Source organism: Lynx rufus, unplaced genomic scaffold, assembly GCF_022079265.1.
Source record: "Lynx rufus isolate CCGP_SWC_20201006 ecotype Redwood Valley unplaced genomic scaffold, mLynRuf1.p SCAF_4, whole genome shotgun sequence".
NCBI classification, from domain to species: Eukaryota; Metazoa; Chordata; class Mammalia; order Carnivora; family Felidae; genus Lynx; species Lynx rufus.
The window spans coordinates 4,067,373-4,079,504 of NW_025814856.1; the positions used below are offsets into that span (position 1 = coordinate 4,067,373).

The 12,132-nt window shown below is 50.2% G+C and overlaps 1 protein-coding gene across 1 annotated transcript in view; it reads right to left on the reverse strand.

The window, feature by feature from the left end:
• Positions 1-1,691: 1,691 nt before the first annotated feature.
• The window catches only part of LOC124522856 (complement C3-like), a 44,780-nt gene continuing 34,339 nt past the window's right edge, over positions 1,692-12,132 (reverse strand). The window contains exons 28-41 of the mRNA XM_047094527.1: positions 10,821-10,977; positions 9,202-9,374; positions 7,621-7,779; positions 7,418-7,477; positions 7,211-7,301; positions 7,042-7,093; positions 5,649-5,736; positions 5,478-5,567; positions 3,385-3,490; positions 3,097-3,186; positions 2,837-2,920; positions 2,198-2,281; positions 1,971-2,106; positions 1,692-1,874 (exon numbers count right to left, since the gene is read on the reverse strand). Of these exons, the coding sequence (XP_046950483.1) occupies positions 1,733-1,874; positions 1,971-2,106; positions 2,198-2,281; positions 2,837-2,920; positions 3,097-3,186; positions 3,385-3,490; positions 5,478-5,567; positions 5,649-5,736; positions 7,042-7,093; positions 7,211-7,301; positions 7,418-7,477; positions 7,621-7,779; positions 9,202-9,374; positions 10,821-10,977 (1,512 nt within the window). The 3' untranslated portion in view covers positions 1,692-1,732. The remainder of the gene's footprint in view (positions 1,875-1,970; positions 2,107-2,197; positions 2,282-2,836; positions 2,921-3,096; positions 3,187-3,384; positions 3,491-5,477; positions 5,568-5,648; positions 5,737-7,041; positions 7,094-7,210; positions 7,302-7,417; positions 7,478-7,620; positions 7,780-9,201; positions 9,375-10,820; positions 10,978-12,132) is intronic.

The window sequence follows — 12,132 nt, forward strand, 5'->3', positions numbered from 1 at the left end:
TACTATCTATCATCTATGTTATCTATCTATCCACCACTTAACGATTTATATGTATTACCTATGTATGTATGTATGCATGTATGTATCTATGTATCTATCGATGATCTGCATGCACACACGCATACACACACACACACAATTTATTTTGAGGAAATGGCTCATGTGACTATCGGGTTCATCAAGTGACTATCGATGGAACACATCAACTCCACGCTGTCTTTAGAATGTGAGTTTCAAAGATCATATCTGTGTTGTCACAGTGTGGAACCACAGGTGCTCAAACAAAAAAATACCAATGTATTAAAAAAAAAGGAAGAAAATTAATCCTAGGGCAGAAGAAAGGGAGAAATTGGCATGAAAAACATGACAAGAAGGACATAAAGGCGGGTGGGCAGACGTCTGGTCAGATGTCACCTAGTGAGGCTGGAACGCCTAGTGAGTGGTGAGAATTTTTGAGTCTCCCCTTGACAGGGGTGCCTGACAACCAAGAATGGAAGTAGCAGGGTGACTGCAAATATATTTCTCCCATATTCCTGGAATTGGGAGGTGGGGCTTACAGGCACTCGAGGTCTTAGGGGAAATGGGTGACTGCCAGTCTCAGGACTTTTCTCATGATGACCTCATCTACAGCCAGGAACTGGATCCCACCATCCATAGACCAAGACTTACTAGTGGCGTTATTAATCAGAAGAGGCGTCCAAGGGCCCAGTTTCCAACAACAGCCAGTGAAATGATTTGCCTGTGGCTGCTGCCCCCCGCGCAGCTCAGGTGATGCTGTGACCACAATGCCCACCTCCCCCCCACCCCTGCAATCTGCTCTTGATAATGGACTCATGCCTTCCCCTCCCTGGGTCACTCAAATATCCGGTGAAAACCTTGCCAGCCCTGCCCCTTATGGCCGCCGCCTGGGAACAGCCAGGAGGAATGCAGGCAAAGTAGTGAATGGAGTTGCACACACCCTAGAGATGATGGGCAAATGGACAGAAGGTGAGAACAGGTGGGGAAGAAGGTGAGGAGGTGGAGGATCCAGGTGGGAGGAAGGTGAGGAGGGGGTGTATCCAGGAGGGGAGGAAGGTGAGGAGGGAGAGGATTCAGGAGGGGAGGAAGGTGAGGAAGGGAAAAGGATCCAGGTGGTGATGAAGTTGAGGAGGGGGAGGATCCAGGTGGGAGGAATGTGAGGTGTTAGAGGATTAAGGTGGGGATTAAAGTGAGGAGGTAGAGGGTTCAAGTGGGGATGAAGGTGAGAAGACAGGATCCAGGTGGGGAGGAAGGTGAGGAGGGGGAGGATCCAGGTGGGGATGAAGGTGAGGAGGCAGAGGACTGTGGAGCCCTTGTGCATAATGATGCTCGGGAGGGCTGGGGTAAAGCAGGTGAGGATACTGGTACCCACACAGTGGATGAGAGAAGGATGTAGGTGAAGATACTGGTGAGGACCCAGAGGAGGAGGCAGAGGACACACAGGTCACGATGCAGGTGGAAAGACAGCAAGTAGGTGAGCACTTGGCGCAAATGCAGGCTCACTTCAGACTACGTGCAGGTGCAGTGCAGGTGCATGTGGGCACGGGCTCCCCGGGGGAGGAAGCAAACGTGCAGGTGATCCACAGGGAGGAAGGAGTTGCAGGGGAGGAAGCAGGGGATCACAGCTGCCTCTTCCTCCCTCTCCAAGACCTTCCGACTTTGGGAGACACATGAACTCTCAGTGAAGCTTTATTGTGGGGACTGTGGGCAGGGGTCAGTTGGGACAGCCAAAGACAACCATGTTCTCAGTGAAGTTGGCCAGGTCTTGACACAGCTTCTCATTCTCCTCATCCTGGCATTCATCAGCCTCTGGCCACTGTTCCAGCCAGGTGTCCTTCCCGATGATGTAGCTGATGCTGGGGGGAGGACGGCAGGTCAGGATCAGGGCAGGGAAAGCATGGGAAGGGGCGACCCACTGTGGGGGGTGGGGCATGCACAGGGCTGACACTCACTTGGGTTTCTCTCCCCACAGGTCGGCGGACATGCCCCACATGAGGTAGTGTTTCCCCTCCTGCAGCTTCAGGGCTTCTCTGCACTTGATGTGGCTGATGAACCTGCGCTCCTGTCCAACCTGCACCTCATCAGAGCCTGGAAGGGACGGACAGGGACGCTGAGTGGGGGAGGGCAGGGAACCAGCAAGAAGGAAGTGGAAAGACAGAACACAGACTGCAGGGCTGACCTGATTTGATGATCTGCTCGACGACCATTACGTAATCATCAAAGTCTTCTGACAGCTCCTTCTTGAGAAGCCTGGTCTTGTACACTGATGGGGGAGGAGGGGAAGGACGGTGGGGTCACGGGCAAGGGGGGCTGCGGGGACCCTCAGCTGCAGGCGCACCTGGGTGTATGGCGTCCCCAAGCAGACACATGCAGGGTCACAGCCACACGTGCAATAGTCCCTGCCCCCCAGTAGCACACCTGCCACATGTCTTCCCACAACCACCATGTCACACAGCCACACACGGCCATGTGCACAATTACACTCACCACAGTGGAGTCCTATGCATAACTTCCCATCCACTATCCCCCACAAGCACTGTCTCTCATCTCCATGGCTTGGCACGACTACAATGTCACACACACAACGGGCAGACGACCATATCCGCTCTCACACTGGCTGCACACCCGGCCGACTCATTAGCGTGGCTCCCCATGCACTCATGGCCCCTCATAACACATTTACACCCACACACACATCGGCTGCAACCACAGGCTGACGTATAGCCATATGCAGCCAGGGGCACTCACAGCCAGTCACACACACCCATGGCCACACAGTGTCGCTCACCCAGGCACCCACGTGCACGTGCCCACTCACCGTAGTCTACTCCTGGTTCACAGGCCTTGTCCAGACGGTCGTCCAGGGTGATCTTTTCATCCATCGGGTGCATGAAGCAGTTCTCTGTGTGGTGGATGAGTGGGGGACATGGTGGTATTACACGCGTTGTCCAGGGCCCCCCGCCCCTGGGTCCGTGTGGGTGTCCACTGGGTGTGGGCTTTCAGAGCCCCCTTGGGCCACCCCCATGGAAGGAGGATCTGGGGGTGTGTGTCCACCCTTCCGTGCTTCTCTGCACCCACCTTCAGCACAGCGGCACATGTCTTTGTGACAGAGCTTGCTCAGCAACCCGTCTTCTTTGTCTGGGTGGTAGAACCGGATGCAATTCTCATCTGTGGGCAGAGTGGCAGGGAGGTGTCAGAGGGCTAGGGCCTCCAGCCCAGAGACCCAGGGGCTTGGATTCCCAACTCCAGTCCCTCAGACCTGGAGAGGCCAGGTCCCCAACCCTGGGACCCTCAGGCCCCCGCCTCGCACGGATCCCTTGGACCCTCAGGCCCCCAGACCCCCCAGGCCCTAGGTGGGCTGCTCACCCAGGTTGTAATAGGAGTACACCTTGACCGACCCGGGCTGGATAAGCCCCACGTTGAAGTACTGGTGCACCTTGAAGGTCAGACAGTCCTCCTGGTCGTGTGAGATCTGGGGGGAAGGAGGAGGCTGGTCAGTGGGGCGACAGGTCGTGTGAGATCTGGGGGGAAGGACGAGGCTGGTCAGTGGGGCGACAGGTCGTGTGAGATCTGGGGGGAAGGATGAGGCTGGTCAGTGGGGCGACAAGGAACGGAGCCCAGCATGGGGTCCTGGGGGTTGAGACAGTGGTGGAGAAAGTGAGGGAGCAGGAGTCTCCACCAAAAGACTGATGAGCACTTCAACACAGCCATTTCCACTTCTCCAAGGCTTGAAGCTACATTATCCCTGCCAGCTTCCTTTCCTAGTTCAGTGTGGTCATGTGATTGAGTTCTGGCCACCAGACTGCTGTCTCTGCCCATGAAAACATCCATGGTTAATGGTACTGAATGCTATATTTAAAAGTTGTTATGGGGGGTGCCTGGGTGGCGCAGTCGGTTAAGTGTCCGACTTCAGCCAGGTCATGATCTCGCGGTCCGTGAGTTCGAGCCCCGCGTCAGGCTCTGGGCTAATGGCTCGGAGCCTGGAGCCTGTTTCCAATTCTGTGTCTCCCTCTCTCTCTGCCCCTCCCCCGTTCATGCTCTGTCTCTCTCTGTCCCAAAAATAAATAAACGTTGAAAAAAAAATTTTTTTAAAGTTGTTATGGGATGGCACCAGGAGGGCATAGTCGGTTAAATATCCGACTCTTTATCTCAGGTCAGGTCATGATCTCATGGGTTTGACTTTGAGCCCCACATTGGGCTCTGCTCTGACAGCACAGAGCCTTCTGTCTTTACTTCTCTCTGCCCTTCCCCTGCTTGTGTTCTCTCTCTGTCTCTCTCAAAATAAATAAACATTAGAAAATTGAAGAGAAAAACTTATTGAGAGGGTAGATCTTAAAAGTTCTCATCACACACACACACACACACACACGCATTAAAACTATGTGAAGTAATAGATATGTTAAGTAAACTTATGGTGGTGATCATTTCCCAATATACACATACATCAAATCATTATGTTATGCACCTTAAACTTACACATTTTATATGTCAGTGACCTCTCATTCAAGCTGAAAAAATAAAGACAGAGAGAGAGACAGAAACAGAAATAGATATGTATAGGTACGTATATGTGACAGGTGTATTTGGAGGAACAGGCTAACAGTTAGTGAATTTGCATAGAATGTATATGGAACTGTGTTATACTGCTGTGCAATTTCCCTGTAAGTTTGGAATCCTATAAAAATTTAAGTGCACAAAAAGTCCAGTACAAGAAAACGTCAACCACTAGCTCATGCACAATCCTCTTTTCTTCCAGGGAGGAGGGGTCCAGCAGAGGACTCTAAGATCCTAGGGAATTGCAGAGCCCCAAGAAGGAATGTGAGCAGATCCCTGACTTAGTGTGTGGAGCAGAAAACCCTTCCCTTAGCCTCCCAACTGGACTTTACCTGAGTGGGAGGCACAAGACTCTTGTGTTGGGACCCTCATATTCTTGAGAGGCTTATTACAGCAGCTAGTGTTACTTATGCTGACTAATATGGGGTGAGGGGACTTTGGGAATTTTGGAAGTTAGCAGGGGGCATGTGAAGATAGGGAAACGGAAAGATGTAAGTAGGGGAGAGGAGGAAGCTCAAGTCAATGTTAGAGAGGAAGGCAGTGACAGAAAGTCAGATGGAGAGCAAACACGGAGAGAGAAAACCCAGGGGGAGCGGAGCAAGGGGAATGCTTTTTAGCACTGAGCAATTTATTTTTTAAACCCAAGGGGGTCCCTTCAAAAGTTGTTTAGGACTATGATGAGAAGAAGTTGGAGGAAGCAAGTGTAAAATGAGGTTGGAATGAGACTGGTCAGAAGTTAAGCTGCTTAGAAAAGATGAGATGACCTGGGTTGTCCACCTTACTTTATATGCCCCTTCCCTCCACCACCTAGCAGCAGCAGTCTGTGCTTGGGCCCCTGCTTGGGCCTCATGTGACCCAGATGCAGGCCAGTCTGTTGGAGGTCAGATCCCCATCGGAAGCCTTACCTTGTCCAGGTAGATGATGAGGGTGTTCTTATTGGAGAAGGCCTTGTTAAGCTCATACTTAGAGATGTATCTGTCAACGCCATTACTCAGCTGCGGAAGGGTAAGACTTGTGAAAATTGCCCTGAAGCCTTTGTCCACTGATGCCAGCCCCCAAGCCCAAGCCCTTCATACCAGGTCAAGGTCACCAGTGTCAGGAGAAAAGCCAGTCATCATGGATATATCCAGGATCGACATGGTAGCATCCTGGTCTCCCAGGTACCTGAATAGGGCAGGGAGAGGGCACTTGGGTCCCAGGGTAGGGTCAGCCCTGGGGCACAGTGTCTGCACAAGGGGGTCTGGTCAGAGACTGGGGTTACTGGTTCCCACACAGCAGCACAGAAGGATATTAGATTGTGGGAAACACTCCCCAAATGGAATAAAGGAAAGACAGTGTCATGGTCAAGGTGACTAAAAGCTCAGGCTCTGGAGCCCCTTTGCACGGGTTCAAATCCCAGCTCCATATGACATTTGATGAGTCACTTGACCTCTCCATGCCTCAATTCGTCCAGAAAGTGCAGACGAGAAAATGTTACCATGCTCTAGCTCGATAACGCCAGGCCCCCAGCACCAGGGGACATTAGTCGTAATTGCATAAAGTACGAGTACAAATCTTGTCTCTGGATCTTGGGTCCACCAATCATTGTGCAAATCACAGACACGCATCACGGTCAGTGACCAAGCACGTCATTCCTTCCAAAGTCTGTCTGTGATGGGGCACCGAGCAGTTCATGCACAGACAGCAAGGCCTGTGGTTGTGGCACTTCCTTATCTCCCAGGGATAAACCGCATGACGTTTCACAAAACTGGTCAACTGGCAGGGGGATCTGCCAGCCAGGATGAAAGGCAGCAGAGAAATGAAGACACTGGAGGCAAAATTTGAAAGCACAGAAACGGAGTTAGAGAAGGAGCAGCAGACTGTGCGAATGTCACCCTTGCTGCCATTGGAGGGGCCGACCGGCTCTCTTGTGACATCGGCCGCTCAAAAGATTAGAGTTGGAAGCTGACCTAACTTAGAAGGGAGCGTGACAGTTCACTATGTCACAGGAAAGATGCCTGCTCAATCCCTACCCCAAGTGACACAACAGAAGGAAGACCCACGGCACTTTTGGTAAGTGTTTTACAAAGGAGAACAAGAACTGCTTGTTATCTCCATGTTCTAATGTTGTAGTTTACAGCATGCTAAGCAAATTCTCATGTTACTGTAATTTCCATTTCTCTGTACCCTCCTAACTGGCAGTTTGAGAGTTCTGAAGCTGTGATAAAACGCTTTAAAGGTCATGCAACAATGGCAACTTCCCCCACTGATTTGTTGACAGTGCTTGAATAATTTCAGGTTATGGGGCCATCGCTCGTGTTGGACTGCCAATGCAAAGTGAGGACTGCCTGGGGTACCCACCTCCTGGCAGGTACTTCAGACAATACCAGATGCACAATATGCTCTTAGAAAGGATTAGGTCAGGGAAAGGAGAAGTCTTGCTATAGACAGAGGAATGGCCAAGATGACCCCCAGTGACCCATCACTTACTTGGCACAGATGTCAAGGATCATGGTGTCCAGGGCTTCCTGAGGCCTCTTGACTAGAAACACAGACAGAAAAATGGGAGGGGGATGTCCCTGGGTCCCAACTCAGGAAGGAGGCAGACATTAGAATGAGGGCGGGGGAAGGGTAACAGGTAGGGTCTTAACTCTTTTACCATCTTCAGGAGCTCGTCGTATATCAACCCTGAGGTCAAACTTCTTGCAGGTGTGTTTGCTTTTGAGCTTGGCATGGTACATTGTCACCACCTGGTGAGATCACAGGGCAGTGCAGTGTCAGCCCACTTGAGTTGAGAAGAGCGTCCCTCGGGGCCAGAGGGGCTGAGAGAAGGCGGGCCAAGCTGGTGTGTGTTCCTGTTCCTTACCGACAAGGTGCCTTGTCCTTTCCCTTTAGCTGTTACTACAAAATCCTCATTTTTCTTGGTCTGCAGGGAGCAGGGAGAGAAGAGAGAGGATTTGGGAACCAAGCCTTCCCCTGGTTGCTACAGTCATATGCCCTATTTCTTGCCTGTGGCAAACACTGGTTGTTGTGGAGGGGGACGGCAAGCGTTTGGCTAGGCAGTTGTACCTCTGCTGACCGCTGGAGGCTAGCAGATTCCCACAAGATTCTGTACTTGATGACAGAGCTGTGGCTGGGCAGTTGGATGGACACATCCAGATTCAGGTCCTTGTGGTCAGGGACATCCTTCTGGAATTGGGCCAAGGCTTGGAACACCATGTAGGTGGCCTGGAACCCATGAGAAAGAAAGAGGGTGAGCCAGGAGACTGAGAAAGTGGTTAGAACCCACTGGGGAAGAAAGAGCCTCAGATCAGAGGGAGGGGGCTACTGGGACTATAGCTTAGGACCCCCTGCCCCAGAGAAGGTGAGGATAAGATTAGGGGTTGTTAGACACTGAGGACATGTTCTTGATTCTCCAAGGGACAGGGGTTTAGACAAGATCCTGGAAACACTGAGAACAAGTCAAAAAACCAACCAGAAATTGCAGGCATAAGACTGAAATTGAAACTGAGAGTGTGCCCAGGCCCATCCAGAGGAGAGTCTAAGACAAGGGTTTGGAGTCACTGAGAATGTATATAGAATCTGTTTGTGTCAGAAGAATGAAATTGGAGCCTGGGAACACTGAACATATGGTCTAGAATCCAAAAGGGATACTGAGAATGTGACTGATAGCCCTCCAGAAAGAAAGGGGTTCAAACTGGAGCCGGAAGCCCATGTCCTAGAACCCACCTTCCAGATGGAGACATTGGATGATGTGCTAGAATAGCCAAGAACTTGGGCTAGAATCCAGAGTAAGACGAATTAACACTAGGATCGTGGTGGAACTGAAAAAATGGTCTAGAGCCCAAGGAAGATATGAGCTAACACTGGGAGCCAGGTACAACTGAGATCCTTTTCTAGAAGCCACCGGAAGATATGGGCTAACTCTAGGAGCCTGTTGGAACTGAGAACCTGGTCTAGAACCCAGAGGAAGATATGGGCTAACACTGGGAGCATCCTGGATCTGACAACATGATCTTGAACACATAGGAAGATATGAGCTAACACTGGGAGCCAGTTGGAACTGAGATTATGGTCTAGAACCCATGAGCTAATACTGGGAGACTGGTAGACTGGAGAAGCTGGTCTATAACTCACAGGAAGATTGAGCTAACACTGGGAGCCAGATGCAACTGAGAACATGGTCTACAACCCACAGCAAGATGTGCACTAACACTGAGAGCCTGGTAGGACTGAGAAACTGGTCTAGAACACACTGGAATATATGAGCTAACACTTGGAGCCTTGTCGAACTGAGAACATAGTCTAGAACACACAGGAAGATATGAGCTAACACTGGGAGCCTTGTCGAACTGAGAACATAGTCTAGAACACACAGGAAGTTAGGAGGTAACACTGGGAGCCTGGTGGAACTGAGAACATGATCAGGATATGAGGAGCCTCAGAACACAGCTTGAGCATTCAGAGTGTACTCTAGAATATGCCAGTGGGATCACAACGAAAAAAGCCTGATCTCTCAAATCCATTCCAGCCACTACGGTGGCGGGACAGAAGGACAGGCCCTCTTGGTCTTAACATCTTCTCTGGGAGGCCGGTGGGAAGCCAGAGGAAGTAGGCATCCAGGTGCATGGGGGATATGGGGTCACTTGCCTGGGTGGAGCCATATCTGTGGAGAATACCTCCGTATTCTCTCTGCTCTTTGAGCCAGTTTGCGACGGGAAGCACAGAGTCGAATTCTTTGAGCACCAGCAGGGCCAAGAGGGCATAGGATGTGGCCTCCATGCTGTAGAGCTTCTTGTCAGGCTCCTCCCACTGTGTCTTGTCTGCAGAGAAACCCCCCAGTCCCCCATGCTCACTGCGCTGTCCAGTCTTGGGATGGCTCAAGAAAACTCAGAAAAAGACTCACAATAGACTCCTTGGTGTTCAGGTGTCCTGACTGACAAGAGTTTGTGAGGCCCTCCCTCTGTCTCTCAAAACATCATGTGCTGTCCTGTCCTAACACTGTGATGCTCTATAGCAATCTATTTACTCATTTGTTTCCTCAACTGGAGTGTGAACCACGTTGGCAGGGGCTGTGCTGTATTCACTGCGATGTCCCAAGTGCCCACGAAGGCACTTGTGGCAGAGATCATCATTAAAAAGCATTCCCTCCTCAGGGACACCTGGGTGGCTCAGTCGGTGGAGCTTCCAACTTTGGTTCAGGTCATGATCTCACGGTTCAGGAGTTCAAGCCCCACATCAGGATGTCTGCTGTCAGCACGGAGCCAGCTTTGCACTCTCTGTCTCCTACTGTCTCTGCCTCTCCCCTGCTCATGCCCTCTCTTTCAAAATAAATGAACATTAAAAAAAAAAAAAAACACTGCTCCCTCCTCCTGGGCACACAGTTGGACTACATCTCCCAAAAGTCTTTGCAGGCAGGTGCAGCCACATGACCGAGCTCTGTATGATGGAATGGACACTGGCAATGTTAGGGGCCCCTTCCATGCCTGGTCTACCTCCCTTAAACAATCCACCTGACCATTTCCCCTTATGCTTACATGGAGTGGATCCCAAGCACCCCGTGGTGGCAAAGTCATGAAAAGATAGAGGCCCAGATTTCCACATGACTGTCTGGAAGAGAGCTGTCCACCAACAACAAGCTTCCATTGTGCTAAACCACCTCAGTATATGTACTGACACATGTTACATCAGTGAGTGCAAACCTGATGCAGTATATTACCTGAGCCAATGATTAAGTGCTCACTGTGTGCTGGGCACTGTGCTAAATTCCCTATGGCATTATCTTATCTAATCCTAATTACCCTTGAGATAATGACGACAACAACATCGGAATAGAGCTCTCACTGTATGCTGGACCTTCTACCTGCATTACTCCTTCAATCTTGTCAACCACCTATGATGTAAGTATCTTCTTCAGATGAGGTCCAGGGAGGGTCAGTGACTTTTACAAAGTCGCACGGTGAGAATGTGGCAGAGGGGGATTTGAATTTGGGTCTGTCTGATGTCGGAGCCCACGTCCTTGTTCCTGTGTCATAGCAAGTGCTCAACACACACTTGTTGAATGAATGATGCCACGTTCTTGTGTAGCTTACAGTGAGGATTTCTCACACCTCAGAGCCATTCACCAAGCAGGACTTAGCACCATCCACTCCAGCTCAACCTGAAGCTGCCCATCCTAGCATAGCTTAGAGCCACACATGCCAGCTCAAGATGACCACCCCCAAACCCTGGCCATGCATGCCTCTTTACCTCACCAGGCTGCCACTCACCTGTGGCTGTGCTCAGAAATTTTTCGAGGAGGTCTTTCTCCAGTCTTCCCAATTGGGCCAAGGCATAGCCTGCAATGGCCACAGAATACGGTCTCCGCAGGTTCCTGTAGTGGGCTTCAAGATAATCTCCTGCTTTATCCATGCTGCGCTCCAGGCTCTATAAGAAACAGGATTGGTTTCCCTGGTAAGGTGGATATTGCTGCCACAAAGAGCTGGTAAGGATCACACAAATGTCAATTTCTGGGTGCGAAGATGGTTTCTGTCCCTGGTACATATTTGTTTAGGATGTTTTTTTTTTCTTTTTTTTGGGGGGGGGACAGGTTTCCAGACATTTTAGTATGCATGAACTGCCTTGTTTCTGAGTAACTCTGATGTGCCTGGGACAGTTTATATATCCAGTGGTGTTTTGGTAACAGTTGAGCACCAGCTCTCCGGAGTGTGTATGGGGGCCAGGGGTCTGTTTTATCGCCTGCCGATTACTGTGGTGTAAATGCTCCCACTGTGGGAAATTTCAAGCTATCAACGTAATGGCCCTGAACATAAAGGGGAGAATATGTGTCGCAGATAGACACTCATGACCTAGCATGACCCAGCTTCAGCACCCCACTGGGAAACCTCTTCTCTAATCATCAGCTTCACAGCTAACACTTACTATATGGCAGTCACACAGGCAATCGCTGAACTTCAGGATCCTATGGGGTTGGCAATATTTTCATCATCATCTCTACTGCACAAATGACAAGATTGAGACCCAGAGAGCTGATGGAAGGAGGAAGACATGATGTGCAGCGTTCGCGAACTTTCTTGGTGTAAATATTACCGTGGCCAATTTCAAACTATGTGGAGTCAGTGAATGCAGAGTTGGGGGGAGGGGGGCAGTAGCACAGAAGTAGATAGCATTTCCACCTTATAGGTACATAACCTCGAGATGGATAGATTTGTCATAGATAATGAGGGAAAGTAATAAAACAATCAGGAAGTGATGAGTTTTGAGTGTTTCTTACCTTTGCTTTTAATGCTTAGTGTTTAGTCTAAAGTCAGTTTACATAATTTGCTTGAAAAGAATGATTGTGTTTAACAACTAGCTTGTGAAAGTCCTGGAAGTTTCATGGTTGGCTTTCACAGACTGATCCCAGCACACTTTTTTTTTTTTAATGTTTATTGGTATTTGAGAGAGAGAGAGAGGACACCAGCAGATAGACAGAGACAGAATAGAAGCAGGCTCCAGGCTCCAAGCTGCAAGATGTCAGCGCAGAGCCCAATACCAGGCTGGAACTCCCTAACAGGGAGATCATGACCTGAGCTGACATCA